Genomic DNA, 18527 nt, shown 5'->3' on the forward strand with positions numbered 1-18527 from the left:
TCTTGTGGATGTAACTTGGCAGTTTCCTATTGCTTGTATTATTGTTTGCTTAACATAATAGTGGAATGAATAATAATTCTAGTCAATGTGATTATAATTTTTGTAAGAAATAATGGTCTGTTTTTTGAGAACAAAAGAATGCAAGTGTAAAATAAATGAAATTAGTACCTTTCTATTCAACTTTTTAAAAATCATATGCATAAAGGTATATAATTCTTTATTCATATGATTATAATTATCATATATGAAAGGTTATGGATTAATGGACTGGAATTATTATTATAATCCATAAAAAAAAGTATTAAATGATTATATAGTGAACAAGTTTGTTATGGTATTTACTTGCTTTGTTTGTTTGTTCGTTTGATATATAACAATTTTACTGAATCCATAAGATCTATCTTAAATTTCTGCACTAGCAACAGTTCTTGCAGTTACATTCATCTGAGCTGATTATATCTTCATATTATGTCAAAATTGAAATTAATTATTTTTTCATTCTCATAATATTTTCCTATATACTCTCCAGGAGGGGTTATTAATCAGTCCATTCCTATTGTTCTGCCACTAAGTACCAAAGATAAAGAAAGGCTGCAGGATTGCTCTGCTTTTGCTCTCAGATATCAAGACAAGAAGTATGCAATTCTTAGAAATCCAGAGTTTTATGAACATAGAAAGGAAGAGCGGTGTAGCAGACAGTTTGGAACATCCAACAGAGGCCATCCTTATGTGAAGGTATCACTTTCAGAATATTGACATTTCAGAGAAGCTGCTTTAGTTATTTCATAATAATCACAGTAATTTATTAGTAGAATTAACTTTTACATCTTAATTTCATAGTATAAAACAAATTATTTTATAATTTATTTTATACTATGAAATATAAACAGGTAAAAAAAAAAAAAAATATATATATATATATATATATATATATTTTTTTTTTTTACCTGTTTATAGTACAATATTTAGAGACATAGATATGTTTTAAGACAACTGACCTTTTTGTATGAATAATATGAATATTTTTGGTACTGATCATGCATTGTTTTGGCTTGGACGTGTTTTACCCACATATTAGAAATATAAATTTATTAAATTATTCTCACATTCATAAGAGTTCCTTTCACCAGAGAAAATTGGTGGTCATCAAAATAACATTGTCACTCAATCAGTTAGAGCTGTATTAAACTGTAACAAATGTTTTCATAGTATTCTGTTTTGCTGTTCTTTCTCAAAACTGTACTATTTTCTACATTAGGACTGCAAACTTCCTTTTCTTCAGGGCTTCTGACCTAATGTCCAATCCTCACCTTCTTGTGGTGCACCCTGTTGGGTATCTACCTGGATACTGAACTAACGAGGATGGGCTGGCAATTTGGTATTTAGCCGACCAAATTGTATCCCTATTAGTTAAACCAAAATAAAAAATGATGGTACAACATGACAAAATTTCATGCCGGCTGGGGCGTTGCCCTGTTAAACAAGGTCCCCCCGTTGTTTTCGCCACGGCAAACAGCGAAAAGTCAGTCACTGGAACAAATCTGAAAACACACCCCAACTCAACATCACCAGAGTTAAAGATCGGTACTATCAACATAAGAAGCCTGAATGGCAAAGAAATGGAGCTAACTGTGGAATTAGATAAGTACCAGATCGACATTATAGGGGTGACTGAAACAAAAAAGGCAAAAACTGGTGAGATCTTTCTGAGCAATAAATACAAAATGTTATATTCAGGAAATGACAATCAAGGAAAATAAGGAGCAGCCATAGTATTGAACACAAAATACGAGGCTAATCTTCTTGAATGGCAGGCAGTCTCAAGGAGAGTGATGTGGGCAAATATGAGAATGGAGACCTGGACAATGAGACTTATTTGTGCCTATGGTCCCACAGAAAGCTCTACGAATATAGAAGTGGAGGAATTTTTTGAGGCTCTAGAGAAAGCTACTGACAAATTGAAAAAGGAAAAGTTGGTCCTTGTTGGGGATCTGAATAGCAGAGTAGGAAATGATTGTCAGACGTACAAAAATATTTTGGGAAAATTTGGAGAAAAGAGCAAATCTAATAATAATGGCAAATACCTGTTGGATTTCTGCTCAGCACATGGACTTGTTATTACTAACACCATGTTCAACATAAAAATGTGCACAAAGTCACATGGAGAGAAGAGGCAAGGAATAAGAAAAGTCTCATTGACTATGTTATTGTTGATAGTGATGTTTTCTCCGTGGTGCAGGACAACAGAGCGTACAGAGGATTTGAAATTGGAAGCAATCACTATTTAGTCTTGAGCAGGATAAAATTGAATTTCATATTGAAAAGAATAACATGTAAGAAAGTTTTAAATCGAATAAAAGTTGAGCAACTTTCAGATGTGAATGGTAGACTAACATACACAAAGATTATTGAAGAAAAAATGAAAGAGTTTGAGAATAGGAAACAAACCTTGGAGATTCAGTGGCAAGCCTTGAAGAAAATCCTGATTGATTCAGCCAGAGAGGCATGTGGTGAGATTGTCTGCAAGGATAGAAAAATCAGGACTCCATGGTGGACACAGAAAATTAAAGAGGCAGTGAAGGAAAAGAAGGAAGCATATCATACGTTCCTGGTAAATAAGTCAGCTTTTGCTCTTAGAGAATATAGAGACAAATGTAAGAAAGCGAAACATTGTGTAAAACTAGCTAAATAAAAGTCATGGGAGGACTTTGGAAAGAACATAGAAAATAAATATCAAGAAGGTGGTAAGATATTCTGGAGGTTGTTGAAGCAGCTTAGGAATGGAGGAAAGAGTGCTGTAAAAGAAGTTAGAGATGATAAAGGTGACATGAAAACAGGAGAAAAAGATTCTAGTAGAAAGACTTATATGTTGATTAGACATAACTGGTAATTCATTTATGGAATTAACAACGCATATAAAGTATATTAATTAAAGATAACTTTAATGAATCACTTCTATATTTCGGCAATGTCACATTGCCATCTTCAGGAACATAAAGATATGGTATGTGCACTAAGGAACTAACAAAGCAAATGAGCTTTTGCTTTGTTAATTCCGTAAATTAATTACCAGTTAGGAGAAATAGATATCCTTGAACTATGGAGTAATTACTTCGAAAAATTGCTAAATGAAACAAGCAGTATTAGCACAGTGGTAAAAAACACTCAACAGGCATACAGTCAGGAATACATATCCATACTTGAAGTAGAAAAAGCCATCAAAGGCTTGAAATGTGGAAAGGCAGCAGGAGTAGATGATATTCGACCAGAAATGCTGAAGTATAGTGGTATAAAAGTCTTCCAGTGGCTGCACTTCATAGTTGAGAAAGCATGGATAGAGGAATGAATTCCCAATGATTGGTGTAGAGATCTAATAGTGCCCATATATAAAAAGGGACATAAAACTGAATGTGAGAATTACAGAGATATTTCCCTACTGAGTGATCCTGGCAAGATCTATGCAAGTATACTTGAGAAACGGTTGAGAAGAATTGTGGAAGAAAAGCTTGGCGAAGAACAAGCTGGATTCAGTCAAATAGAGGCTGTCTGGATCAGATCTTCACTTTATGACAAATAGTCGAGAAAGCATGGGAATATAACAAAGATCTATATTTAAGTTTTGTCGATCTGGAAAAGGCATATGACAAGGTGCCAAGAGAGAAGCTATTCAATATGCAACAGTTATATGGGGCATTATATCAAGCAATACTTAGTCTGTATTTGAGTTGTAAGTCGGCAGTTAGAATTGATGGATGTAGAGGAGGATGGTTTAATGTTAAATCTGGTGTGAAACAAGGATGTACATTATCCCCTCTGTTATTCATTATCTATGTGGATCACATTATGAAGGAAAGTGGTATTAAACATGATATCAGAATTGGAGATGTTAATGTCAGCTCTTTGCTTTATGTGGACGATGTTATACTTCTGAATAGATTTGCTACAAGTTTGCAAGATTCCCAGACTAAATTGAATAACTGTTGTAATAGATATGGTATGAAGGACAGCATTAAAAAGACAAAGACAATGAAAATAGGTAGAATTGTTGAAAATGTCAACTGTGTTGTGAATTTGGGGGGGGCGGGGGTACCTGTAGAACAAGTAAAACATTTCAGCTACTTAGGGACGATTTTTAGTGAAGATGGTAAATTAAATATGGAAATAGACAACAGAAGCAACAAAGCTGGTATGGTAGGAAGTCAACTGAATAAATTCATATGGAATAAGAGAGAAATTAGTCAGAACATTAAATTAGTTGTATACAAGACAGTGTTCAAACCAGTTTTAACTTATGGATCTGAGAGCTGGGTTAGAAGTAAAACACTTGACCAAAGACTAAACATCGCAAATATGAGAGTCCTGAGAAAGATTAGAGGTGTGAACAGATGGCATCAATGGCAATATCATATTAAAAACGAGGATATTAGGAAAGAACTTGACATTGTCAGCATCCAGGAATGTGTTAGCAGAGCTAATCTCAGGTGGTATGGTCACTTAAACAGGATGGGCGAGGAAAGATTAGCAAAACAAGTGTTCTCTGCCAGGTTGGCAGAAAAACAACCCAGAGGAAGACGAAGATATAGGTGGATTGATACGGTACAATGTGCCTTAGATGATAGAAATATAAGATCTGATAATGATAATATTATAGTTCTGACAAGTAATAGAGTGATTTGGAGGAAAATTGTAGATAGGAAGTTAGTAATGATGTAAATTTTTCATGTAGTACTCTCATATCCTGTACATTCCTTGAGGGTACATGTCAGGAATTTGATGATGAACTTCCTTTTCAGCACTTTATCCAAATTTTTGGAAGAAAATTACTTTTGAATTTCCGAGATAGTTGGAAGAAAGTTTTATATGATAGTAATTATTTTTTGTACTGCTCATTTTTGTTTTTTTTTAAACTTTGATTTATGGTATAATAATTAACTATCATTCTTATTCTCCAGATATGTGTAACCACCATGTTATTATATATCTTTACTGGGTTAAACCCAGCATCTAAGATGTAATGATGATTTTGAGGGCCTCTCTTTCTGTATATATCAGTATCTCAGGATTAAGGTTGTCACTATCAGTAGATCTTATATTGAATTAATTTAGGAATGATTGTATCATATTGCCCTTCCAGAGCAATGTGATTCACTCATTTATTTACAAATTTTTCTTGATTTAGCAATTCCACACTTGAATTGCACACTGTTTAGTGTGCAATTCAAGTGTGAAATTGCTAAATCAAGAAAAAGTTCAGAGGCTGTTAAAGTACTGTGTAATATAATTTTGGGTTGTTTTTGTTAATTTTGATATTTAAATTGATATTTGATTTAAATCGAAATTTAGATCGCTAAGCAACTTTTAGGAGGGTGGGAGATACCAAATTTGGTCAAACTATCTAGCTAGAATAGGTTTTTTTTTTTTATAAAGATAGATATAATGAATCTAATAGATGTATTTATGCATTGTCATGGAATTACACTAAAAATGAAATGTGGAAAATGGTGAATTTCAGTCACAATCACTAAAATTCACTATTTTTATATCAGTTTGTTAAAAAAACAGAAGAGAAAGGTATTGATATGTGGCAAAGTTCCAAATGAAACAGACAGTATAAGTTTCCTCTTAGTTTCTGTTTTTAGTGTCTGTATGTTTAAGAGCACTAGCATTTTATATATATATATATGTGTGTGTGTGTGTGTGTGTGTGTGTCAAGTTTTGAAATAAAAAGGTTATGATATGCAATACATATTGCAAAATATGATTTATACATTTATTTATTTTATTTATTTTTTGTAGATGATTTATGATAGTGGTGACTGGCTTGTTGGTGGGGACATAGAAGTTTTGGAAAGAATATATTGGAAAGATGGTCTTGATCAGTACAGACTTAGTCCTAATGAACTCCGTTCCAAATTCAAGGAAATGGGAGTAAGTATTTGATTATCGATTAGGCTTAAAATGAAATTTAGTGACAGTTATAATTATTAGCAAAACTGTGCTTGGTTTGTTTTAAATTTTTATTTCTATTTTCTTTAATAAAGCATTCAAGTCAGTATTTTAAAGTATATTTTCATATCTCAAATGTGATAGGAAGATTTGAATTTTTTTCTGCCTTTTAGTAAAAATATTAGAAAAATTCAGAATTAAAAAAAAATACTGAAAAAATACTTCAGCATTTCTGTTTCACTTATTCAATTTTTTTTCCCATTAAAATTAGAAAAATAAGATTTTGGCAATGCAACAAGCAACAATTTATTTTGTATTTGCTATCCTTTGCACTTCTTGCTGATGAGATATTCTGATTGTAATTTTCACAAGGAAATTACATGTGAGATGAAAAAATAGCAATATATCCTATAATCAAGGATAATGTGCACAAAGAAAGTTAAACTTACACAACAGAATCTTCTTCTTCTTCTGCAGCTTCTCCCACTTAAGTGGGGTCACTGTTTATTATGAGTCTCCTCCACACCTTCCTGTCTTGGGCTGTCACCACATCCAAGTTCTTCATCTTCAAGTCCTCTTCTACCAGCTCCCTCCATCTCTTCTTTGGCTGCCCACGCTTCCGCCTTCCTTGCACATCCATCTGCATGACCCTTCTTCCCACATATTCGTCCTCCCTCCTCATCACATGACCAAACCATCTCAACCTTGCCTCCTGTATTTTCGCTCCTAAGTTCGTAACTTTCACTGTTCCCCTGACATATTCATTTCTCAGATGATCCTTTCTGGTCACACCGCACATCCACCTAAGCATTCTCATCTCTGCTACTTCCATCCTGCTAATGTTATTTTTCCTCAGGGCCACAGTTTCTATAGCATATGTCATAGCTGGCCTCACTACTGTCCTATAAATTTTGCCTTTCAGATTGATCGGCACCCTCTTATCACATAACACTCCAGCCATCTCCCTCCAGTTCCTCCAACCTGCTTGTATCCTGCATCCCACTTCCTTCTCACCTCCTCCATCTTCTTCCACTGTCGAACCTAAGTATCTAAAGTCTCTCACCTTCTTGATGACATTTCCTTCCAGGTCTGTCTCCTGGCCACCGCCCACTGTGCAACACATATACTCTGTCTTACTTCTGCTCAGTCTCATACCTCTCTCTTCCAGTACTTTTCTCCATCTTTCCAGTTTAGTTTCCGCTTCTTCTCTTGAATCTACACACAGCAAGATGTCATCTGCATACAGCATTGTCCAAGGTGCATCTTCTCTCACCTCCTCTGTTACCACCTCCATCACAATATTAAACAGAAACAGACTTAATGCTGACCCTTGATGCAAGCCAACTGTTACTTGAAAACTTTCTGTCTGTCCCAAACAGGTCCAAACACTTGTCTTCACATTTCTGTACATTTCCTGCACCAACCTGACATATTTCTCTGGCACCTTCTTCTCCCTCAGACACCTCCAGACTTCTTGCCTTGGCACTCTATCGTATGCTTTCTCCAGATCAATAAATACCAGATGTAGCTCCCTTTGTTTCTCTCGATATTTTTCCATCATCTGTCGTAACCCAAAGATAGCATCTGTTGTTGATCTACCAGGCATGAAGCCAAATTGTTCCTTTGCAATCTCCACCTCCTCCCTCAATCTACCATCAAGAACCCTTTCTAGGATCTTCATTGTGTGGGACATCAACTTTATTCCTCTGTAATTTTTACAGTCTTGTGCATCCCCTTTACCCTTGTAGATGGGAACAAGAGTGCCTTCCCTCCATTCCTCGGGTATATTTTCCTGTTGGCAAACTTTCATGAACAGGTCCCACAGCAGGTCAATTCCCTCTTCCCCCAGTGCCTTCCATGCCTCCACTGGAATTCTGTCGGGGCCCACCGCTTTTCCATTCCTCATCCTCTTCATGGCCTCCGTCACTTCCATTCTACTGATGTTCTGCACCATCCCCTCAGAAGGCTGCCCATCTCCTCTGCGAGTCCTTGCATTTTCCTCATTCAGAAGTCCCTCAAAGTATATTTTCCATCTGTTTCTTATGTCCACATCCCTCCATAATACTCTTCCTTCAGTATCTTTGATCTGCCTCACATGTAAGATGTCCTTAGCTGCTTTATTTCTACATTTCGCTAGTTGGTAAATTTTTCTTTGTCCTTCCTTTGTTTCTAATTGATCATACAGATCTTGATATGCCATGGCCTTCGCCTGTGCCACAACTCTCTTGGCTTCTTGCTTTCTCTCTTTGTACACCTCTCTGTCCTCTTCCACTCTTGACTCATCCCACTTCTGCTTTGCCTTCCTCTTAGCTGTCACTGCCACTTGTACATCATTATTCCACCACCAACCCTCCTTCTGCTCTCTAATCTTTCCAGATGTCTCACCAAGCACCTCGATTGCACAGCTTAGGATTACTTTTGAATTATGTTTCCACCAATCTTGTACACTTTCCAGTCCATCCGAAATCCTCTCTAACACTCTCTCCCTAAAATGATTCCTCACACTCTCGTCTTTTAAGCGAAACCACTTAATTGTCTTCATCCCATGGCAACCAGAAGTTCTTATCTTCGATCTTAATTTAAAGTCTGCGCACAGCAGTCGGTGTTGTTGTGCTACTTGATCTGTTGGAATTACCTTACAATTTGTCACAACCTTAAGATGTTTTCTTCTAGTCAAAATGTAGTCAATTTGTGAGCTGTTGTTACCACTTCTAAATGTTATCAAATGTTCTTCCCTCTTGAAGAAAAACGAGTTCACAATTGCCAGATCAAACGCTACTGCAAAGTCCACAACCCTCTCTCCTTCCTGGTTCATCATTCCCACTCCGTGGCCACCATGCACCCTTTCACAGTCTCTATTCTGTCTTCCTATGTGCCCGTTCAAGTCTCCTCCGACAATCACCATCTCATTTTCTTCCAATTCCCTCATTTCTTCATCTAACACGTTCCAGAACTCATCTTTTTCCTCTGCTGTACAACCAACTTGCGGGGCATATACACATAATACGACCACCCGCACTTCTCCAAGACCCAATTTCATTCGCATGATCCTGTTGTTCCTTCTACCCACGTCCAGTACTTCACCCTTCATTCTGCCACACACCACAATTCCTACACCATTTCTTCCCTCGTTATTCGCTCCAGAGTAGAACAATTTATATCCATCTCCCAGTTCCTTTGCCTTTCCCCCTTTCCACCTTGTCTCCTGCACACATAAAATGTCCAACTTCCTCTTCCTCATCATGTCTGCCACCTCTCTTCCCCTTCCAGTCATGCTTCCAACATTCAGTGTTCCCACTCGCAACATCCTCTCCACCTGCTGGGCTCGCTTCTTTAACCGCACCTGCCCTTGATGCGGTAGCCCTTGTCCACTTCTCACAGCTGTAGGGCGATGTGGCTGCGCGTCGCTTAAGGGGTACGCCCTAGCCCTTATATCATTTTCTCTTCGACTCATAATCATAGTTTGAGTTGGCACTGAAGTTTTCCGACCGGATGCCCTTCCTGACATCAACCCTCGCATTTATCCGGGCTTGGGACCGGCACCTATTGAGGCTAGCTTGCCTCCTTCGGTGGCTGCATAAGACGAAATGACTTAGCAAGATAGGAAAGACTCACCCCTAGCCCTCGAATACTCTAATAGCATCAGGGGGAAGGAGCAAGGAGAGGAGAAAGAAGAGGAGGGACCAGTCTACAGAATAATATAACAGATATATATTACATGAAGTAAGGCATGGAACTTACACAACAGAATGATATTACTTATTTGAAATTCTGAAGCATAACTTCATAACTTATTTCTGAAGTTATGCTTCAAAACTTATGCTCTGAAGCATAAGTTTCACCTATTTCTAATGAATATTTTCTACTAATGTTTTCCATGGTCATCCTTCTCAATATTTAGTTTGATAATGTACATCCAGTAATATCCAAATATAAGTTGCTTATCTCTTTCTCAACACAACTTCTGTGTTGCAGCCTGTGAATTTTCACCATTCTAATGCAGCTCAAGTTTTCTGTGTTCTAGTTTTGGTCATTTTATTGCTGATTTTCTTCCCAAATTTGTTACAGCTATTATTCAGTTTAGGTAGAGAATACTGGAGACTCGTACTGGATGTGTTTAGGAGTACAACACGATCCATATGATTCTTTGATTCTAATATCAGATTTAATGACACTCTCCCTCATGATGTTGTTGATCCATATAGTTCGAGTGTGGAATTGCTAAATCAAGAAAAAGTTCAGAGGCTGTTAAAGTACTGTGTAATATAATTTTGGGTTGTTTTTGTTAATTTTGATATTTAAATTGATATTTGATTTAAATCGAAATTTAGATCGCTAAGCAACTTTTAGGAGGGTGGGAGATACCAAATTTGGTCAAACTATCTAGCTAGAATAGGTTTTTTTTTATAAAGATAGACATAATGAATCTAATAGATGTATTTATTCATTGTCATGGAATTACACTAAAAATGAAATGTGGAAAATGGTGAATTTCAGTCACAATCACTAAAATTCACTATTTTTATATCAGTTTGTTAAAAAAACAGAAGAGAAAGGTATTGATATGTGGCAAAGTTCCAAATGAAACAGACAGTATAAGTTTCCTCTTAGTTTCTGTTTTTAGTGTCTGTATGTTTAAGAGCACTAGCTTTTTATATATATATATATATATATGTGTGTGTGTGTCAAGTTTTGAAATAAAAAGGTTATGATATGCAATACATATTGCAAAATATGATTTATACATTTATTTATTTTATTTATTTTTTGTAGATGATTTACGATAGTGGTGACTGGCTTGTTGGTGGGGACATAGAAGTTTTGGAAAGAATATATTGGAAAGATGGTCTTGATCAGTACAGACTTAGTCCTAATGAACTCCGTTCCAAATTCAAGGAAATGGGAGTAAGTATTTGATTATCGATTAGGCTTAAAATGAAATTTAGTGACAGTTATAATTATTAGCAGAACTGTGCTTGGTTTGTTTTAAATTTTTATTTCTATTTTCTTTAATAAAGCATTCAAGTCAGTATCTTAAAGTATATTTTCATATCTCAAATGTGACAGGAAGATTTGAATTTTTTTCTGCCTTTTAGTAAAAATATTAGAACAATTCAGAATTAAAAAAAATACTGAAAAAATACTTCAGCATTTCTGTTTCACTTATTCAATTTTTTTTCCCATTAAAATTAGAAAAATAAGATTTTGGCAATGCAACAAGCAACAATTTATTTTGTATTTGCTATCCTTTGCACTTCTTGCTGATGAGATATTCTGATTGTAATTTTCACAAGGAAATTACATGTGAGATGAAAAAATAGCAATATATCCTATAATCAAGGATAATGTGCACAAAGAAAGTTGAACTTACACAACAGAATGATATTACTTATTTGAAATTCTGAAGCATAACTTCATAACTTATTTCTGAAGTTATGCTTCAAAACTTATGCTCTGAAGCATAAGTTTCACCTATTTCTAATGAATATTTTCTACTAATGTTTTCCATGGTCATCCTTCTCAATATTTAGTTTGATAATGTACATCCAGTAATATCCAAACATAAGTTGCTTATCTCTTTCTCAACACAACTTCTGTGTTGCAGCCTGTGAATTTTCACCATTCTAATGCAGCTCAAGTTTTCTGTGTTCTAGTTTTGGTCATTTTATTGCTGATTTTCTTGCCAAATTTGTTACAGCTATTATTCAGTTTAGGTAGAGAATACTGGAGACTCGTACTGGATGTGTTTAGGAGTACAACATGATCCATATGATTCTTTGATTCTAATATCAGATTTAATGACACTCTCCCTCATGATGTTGTTGATCCATATAAATGATGAATAAGAGTGGAGTGTGTGCCCTTGTCTTACATGTGATTTTACATTAAGCCATTTTCCTGTATTTCCTTCTATTCTAACTGCTGACTTAGAACTTAAATATAGACTGTGTATTTCTTTACATAATGTTCCAGTTAACCCATATAATTGTAGTCTTTCAAAAATTGTTTTTCAGGGTGATTTGTCGAATATCTTTACCAGATTTAGCAATGATATCTGGTCATATTCCCATGCTTTCTCAACTATGTTATAATATGAAAATCTGATCTTGAAAACCTCTATTTAGCCTGAACCCAGTATTTCCTTCTCCAAGTTTGTTTCTCTTCCACAATTTATCTCAACTTCTTTTCAAGTATGCTTGCTTAAATCTTACTTAGAATACTTAGTAGAGAAATGACTATAATCTTCACATTCTTTATTCCTTTTTCTAGATGCTGTGTATAGAGGCTTAAGTGCTGTGAAGACATAATGTTGGAGGTTTAATGGATTTTTTACAACACTCAGAAAGGATTAAAAAGAATTTAATACTTCCTATATTTCATCCTAGTCACTAGGACATCTACGGAGATTACAAAAATAACTAATGTAACATAACACAAATATCATACAATACTAAGCCCAACCACGTGGGTGACACTAAATATCTCCTCTTTGTTTACTAATATTCCCTTAACTGACACCTTATCTCTCTTACAAAAAGTTTTCCCTTCTGACATCTTAGATCTCTTTTCCTTTGCCATTAACTCTGGGTATTTTTCTTGGAAGAACAAAATCTACAAGCAGATAGAGGGAACTGCCATGGGTCCCCCCCCTCCCCCCTTGACAATTTCTATATGGAAGATTTTGAAAAACGAGCCATAGACTCAGCCCCACTCAAACCTTCTATCTGGCTAAGATATGTAGATGATGTGTTCTCTATTTGGCCTCATGGCCCAAACACATTAGACTCCTTCCTCAGTCATCTCAATAGCCTACATCCAAGAACCAGTTTACTATGGAAAAGGAAAATAACAATTGTTTACCCTTCCTCGACTAGACACCTTAGTCACACGCCTGCCTAATGATACACTTGCCTTCACTGTATACAGAAAACCCACACACACAGGCAGATACATTCACAAACTCTCACACCACCACCCCTCTCAACAATATGGCATTATTAAAACTCTTACCAAGAGAGCCCACAATCTTTGTTCCAGTGGAACCGCCCTCACTACTGAGCTTAACTACATACACAACACTTTCCTCTCCAATGGCTACAGCGATCACAGTATCAAAAAAATAATTAGTTCCTCTCCCATTCCCGGTCCTTCTCGTCAACAAGAATTTAAAAATGCCATCACCATACCTTACATCTATGGCACATCCGAAAAAATAGCCAAGATTCTAAAAAAGTACAACCTACACACAGCATGGGTTCCCCCATGCTGTGTGTAGGTATATATAAATCCCACCGCAAACTTGCTACCCTTATCCATTCTACAAAAGATCAGCTCCCTCCTCTCTCTCTGCCTGGAGTTTACAAAGTACCCTGTTCCTGTAAGCTGGCGTACTTCGGACAGACAGGCAGATCAGCATCCATCTGCTTAGAGGAACACAAGTCTTACATCTGTAAACACAACTATGATCATTCAGGCTTGGCTGACCATGTCTTGGACACCACCCACAGAGTATCATGGAAGAAAACCACCATGCTCCATCACAGCAAATTCAAGAAAGAGAGACTATTCTTAGAAGCAGCAGCAGCTCTTAGAAATCAACCAAATCTTAATAAATACGGTTGCATTAAGCTTCCGAAAATTTGGGAAACACTCATCACCAGAGATCCTACTTTATATTCCAGGCTACTTACAACTGCCCTTAGAGGGCGCTCCACCTAGATAGGACTTTAGTGTCACCCACGTGGTTGGGCTTAGTATTGTATGATATTTGTGTTATGTTACATTAGTTATTTTTGTAATCCCCGTAGATATCCTAGTGACTAGGACGAAATATAGGAAGTATTAAATTCTTTTTAATCCTTTCTGAGTGTTGTAAAAAATCCATTAAACCTTCAACATTATACTTTTTCTAGATGAGAATTCTTGTTGTGTTCTGTTTATCTAGAAGAAGGCTATATTTAATCTGTGTGGTTAGTTGGTCTCAAATGGCGGTGGCAAGGTTTTTTTTATAGAGGAAACCTGACAAACTGGCCAGGAAAACACATCCAATTTACATATGAGAATGTATGTGTATTTAGACATAAGACTTGACGTGCTATTTAACCACATGAGGCACCTATAGATGTGCAATCCATTTTTTTTTTCCATGTGTATTTTTCTTAACACATTCAGCCAATCTGTTCTGCAATCATGCCATGTCTATCAGGTGCATTTTTGCATATTCCTATATATTCAAGGTAATGGAGAAGTTGGTCAAGAGCAAAATACAGGAATGGATCGACAAAAATGGGATACTTTATGGAGGGCAACATAGTTTTGTGAAGAGTAGGTCATGCTTCAGTAACTTGCTCATGTTTTATAATACAGTGACAGCTGGGTTGGATAAAGGTAAATTGCAGCACATGGGGTTGGAAATAAAGTTGGTGGAAAGAGTACAGAGTAGTTTATTCAAAAGTAGTCTAGAAAGCCTGTGATGAATGGCTTGCCACAGGGCTCTGCTCTTAGGCTACTCCTATTTAAATTGTACATTAATGATATAGGAAAGGATCTGAGACAAAATATTGTTTGCCAGTGATGCAAAATTGGATAGAGCACTGGTTAATACAGATGATTATTTGAAGCCTTTTGGCTCTTTATTTTAGTTAATACAGATGATGTTAAAATTTTACAAGATCCAGAGGTGAATGACCAAGATGGTAGCAGGTCTATTGAATGAACCTTATGAAGATAGGTTGAAGATATGTGGGTTACAGAAATTGGTTGATAGCAAAAGAAGGAGCGATATGATTGGAATATAAAAATTACTGAGCGGTTTTTACAAGATTAATACAGAAGAAATTTTTCAGAACAGGTCTCATGGTGGGAAAACTACAGGTCGTTCTTGGAAATGAAGCAAGAGTGTAGTTAGCAGGGATGTAAGGACTAGATTTTTTTTTCTTGGAGAGTGGTGAATGAATGGAGTAGGTTGCCAGAGTCTGTTGTGGGTGCCATGACTGTAAATGAGTTCAAAGCAAAGTATGATAGATACTGTGCAAATGTTAGATAGTACTTGGCATGATGTCTTTTATCTGTTATTTTGATGTATGTTTTTAGGGTATTTTATTATGTTTTCTGTTAGAGTAAAACTTCTACATGTGCTTGTGCAGTGTGGTGGTGATAAATTTATTCACAAATTTGCCTCTCTTCCCTTTTTAACCAAAACACTTCATGAATGCGCATATGCATAAGTAGAGTTTATAGGATATATAATTTGCTCCCTGTCTTAGTAATTTATTGCACCACCCATAATACTATAACTATAAATTTGATATTTAATTATCTATAACAAATTGATTATATTCGGGCCTATTCTTTTCCTTAGCCATGCCACTCTAATGCGAGTGGTTCGTATTTGATTAATGCAGGTTGAAATATAATTATTATACCTCTTAGAAATTTAAACATACCAATTAATTGTAGAAATTTTTTTAATTCTTGGTTACTTATATATCCTAAAAGCAGCAAATTTTATCCCTTCTACATACTACGGCTTCACTACAAAGTGTCAAAGTGTTTAATATTGTTAATTGCTGAAAAAACCTTACATATTATGTATCCATAATGATATTTGTAATTTTGGGTATTTAAATAAAATTTTAAACGTTTGAATATTTTTTAATATTATTATGGAACACTGACAGTTATTGTTTACCCCCTTCTTTTAGGCAGATGCTGTATTTGCCTTCCAATTACGCAATCCTGTTCATAATGGCCATGCATTGTTAATGCAGGATACAAAGCAACGCTTACTTAAAAGAGGCTACAAGAAGCCAGTGTTATTACTGCATCCTCTAGGTGGGTTTGCAACTTATTATGCAAAATAATTGTAAATAATATGTATCGTTGTTCTTTCCTCTATTCAGTAATATTATATTATCACTTCATGTGTAATGCTTGTGGTCATTCTTTGCTGTAATTGCTTGATTGGAATTTCTGTGGTAAGCTGGAACATTTAACATTGACTGGATCAAGGAACATTGCTTCATTGATCTCTCCATTATCTGATCCTCAAATAACCAAATCCTCATCTTGAATTGGTTAGCATACAACTGATACCTTCCTTAGCATTACATAACATATATATATTCATTTAATTGTATTATGTTTACTATCAGAAAATTGATTCTATGGCTGGATAATTGAAAATCATGTAATTCTCTCTCTCTCTCTGTTTAGCTGTCTTTATAAAAAAAATACTGCCTCATCCATTAATCATACCTAAGAAGGCAATTTTCTAATAAGTTTTTCTGATATACATATATACAGAACTACTTTTGATTTGGAAGGGAAAAAACATACAGAGGACAGTTGTTTTCAGTAGGGAACTTATTTCATCTCCAAATAATTGCTGACCTTCATTAATGTGCAGTATCTTATTTTGCTAGGTGGATGGACCAAGGATGATGATGTCCCTCTTCCCATAAGAATGGCCCAACATCAAGCAGTTCTAGAAGAGGGTATTCTAGATCCAGAATCCACAGTTATAGCTATATTTCCATCACCTATGATGTATGCTGGACCAACAGAGGTAAGTAATTGGCAGATAACGATCTATGTAAATTTTCTTTTTCAAACTATTTTTCTTTAGAGGAAAAACTTTGGTTTCTTGAATAGTAGCTAAGCTTTACTATTCCATAATATACAATAGTGAAAACAATTCATTTGCTGATTATTAAAATTTTTCATGTTTTTTATACATAAAGGACTAATGAGCATGTTTCAATTATTTTGTAGGTACAGTGGCATGCTAAAGCTAGGATGTCAACTGGAGCAAATTTTTATATTGTTGGAAGAGATCCAGCTGGTATGCCTCATCCTGATACTGGCAAAGATATATATGAACCGACACATGGATCTAAGGTAATTACATTCATCTACTTCACATTCAAAATTTAAGTTCTCTAAACTAGAATTTTGATATATAAGAAAGTTCTTTAACTGACTAATGACATTAAATATAGAATTTTGAAGAATTCCATTGTATTATTGCAATGAATTCTTCTTCTTCGTTGTGCAGTTTCAATTTCAGCCAAGTTATTAAGGTGTTTGTTAACACATTCATGCTGGTATAGTCCGACCACATAAGCGAGAGCTCTAGTTGGCAGACTGCCAAGAAGAGTAAATTCATGTTGAAGGGGAGAAAGAAATAAGGTGATGAACGAAGTGGTCAACAACATGTGAAATCACGTGCTTTATAGGTAAAATTTTCCAACTTATACAAGCAAAATAGTTACCACTTTAAAAACTACAATGATCATAAAAGAGAAGTTAATTTTCTGACGTGTAATAATAAACAACTCATCCCACAATACGGATTGATTACCCTATTATTGGAATGGATTCTCCTTCTGTTGACATGTGCAGAAGTGTCTCGTATCTGTGGGCATACCATAGTGTTATTCTGGCCACGGGAACGCTTTCTGTATGTATGCATGCCCCTTCTTGTGTCAGGCAGGCACATTTTCAAAGATCATCTAGCATATTAGTTGCACCTTTTTTAGTAGAATTTTATTATTTTTATTTATTGGAAAATTAGCATTTCTGGAGTTGCATATCGAGAATCTCAAATGCAGTTCAAACTAATTTCAAGTTATATGCATATACATCTTTATTTACTTTCTGCACTCAGTAACCTGCATTACAAACAGGCATGACCACTTACTTTTGGCAACAAAAAATTTGAAAGAGCATGTTAGAAAAAAACGTATTTAGTTAGATGTTCACATATTAGTTATTCTGAGACTCTGAGACAATAGAATTCCAGAATTTTGTATATGTACTGGAATTCTGGATGCCGAATCCTTATATTCATCCTTTGGTGTTTATTATTATTATTATTCCTTGTATGTTAGGCTCAATGGCTTGTCACATTAAGTAACTTGGCATATTTGAAACCTAATTAATGCCCTGATATGGCAGTTAATCCTATTGGCATTGTCATGCTTTCAGTAATGCATGTCCTCAAAGAAACAAAATATGTTGAAGTTAGTTATTATAGATAGATGTTGAAAGTTTTTTCACTTGACTATACTATAAATTAAAGATGCCAAGAAATTATATTCTTGGTTTCATTCTTTATCTTGCTTTCCTTTGGACTTGCTATCCTTTTGAAGACCCCCAGAAATCAAATTCAAAGAAATCACTCTAAATCAATATTTAAATAATAACTGTTCAACAGAAGCTCAAGCTGTTGAAATAAACCTACCAAACTATTCTATTTCAATCACAAATGTCTACCACCCTGATAATACAAATATTGATATAGACATCATTGAAAAGCTAAGTGAAGCTCCAACTGATACAACCATCATACTTAGTGACCTAAATGCAAAAAGCCCAACATGGGGCTTCCCTGATTTGGACCATAAAGGTCAACAATTGGAATACCTCTTTACAGATTTGGAACTCACAACAATTAACAATGGACAGAGAGTACCTATCTCTAAAACTGCAGGAACTGAATCTGCTATTGGCATCACAGCTATTAATTATAGCATTGCATCAAGTGCACAATGGAAAATTTTGGGAAATGCCATCAATGA

General features: G+C 35.4%; 1 protein-coding gene across 3 annotated transcripts in view; it reads left to right on the plus strand.

Annotated features, from left to right (window-relative positions):
* Papss (3'-phosphoadenosine 5'-phosphosulfate synthase) overlaps positions 1-18527 on the plus strand; it is a 152524-nt gene that overhangs the window by 123345 nt on the left and 10652 nt on the right. For all 3 annotated transcript variants that reach the window (XM_090404477.1, XM_090404478.1, XM_090404479.1), the window contains exons 7-11: positions 530-735; positions 10720-10851; positions 15651-15780; positions 16371-16513; positions 16720-16845. In XM_090404477.1, coding sequence (XP_090260603.1) covers positions 530-735; positions 10720-10851; positions 15651-15780; positions 16371-16513; positions 16720-16845 — 737 coding nt within the window. The remainder of the gene's footprint in view (positions 1-529; positions 736-10719; positions 10852-15650; positions 15781-16370; positions 16514-16719; positions 16846-18527) is intronic.

The sequence above is a fragment of the Typopeltis vanoorti genome, chromosome 14, assembly GCF_054136105.1.
Source record: "Typopeltis vanoorti isolate ZY-2024b chromosome 14, IOZ_Tvanoo_1.0, whole genome shotgun sequence".
Taxonomy (NCBI): Eukaryota; Metazoa; Arthropoda; class Arachnida; order Uropygi; family Thelyphonidae; genus Typopeltis; species Typopeltis vanoorti.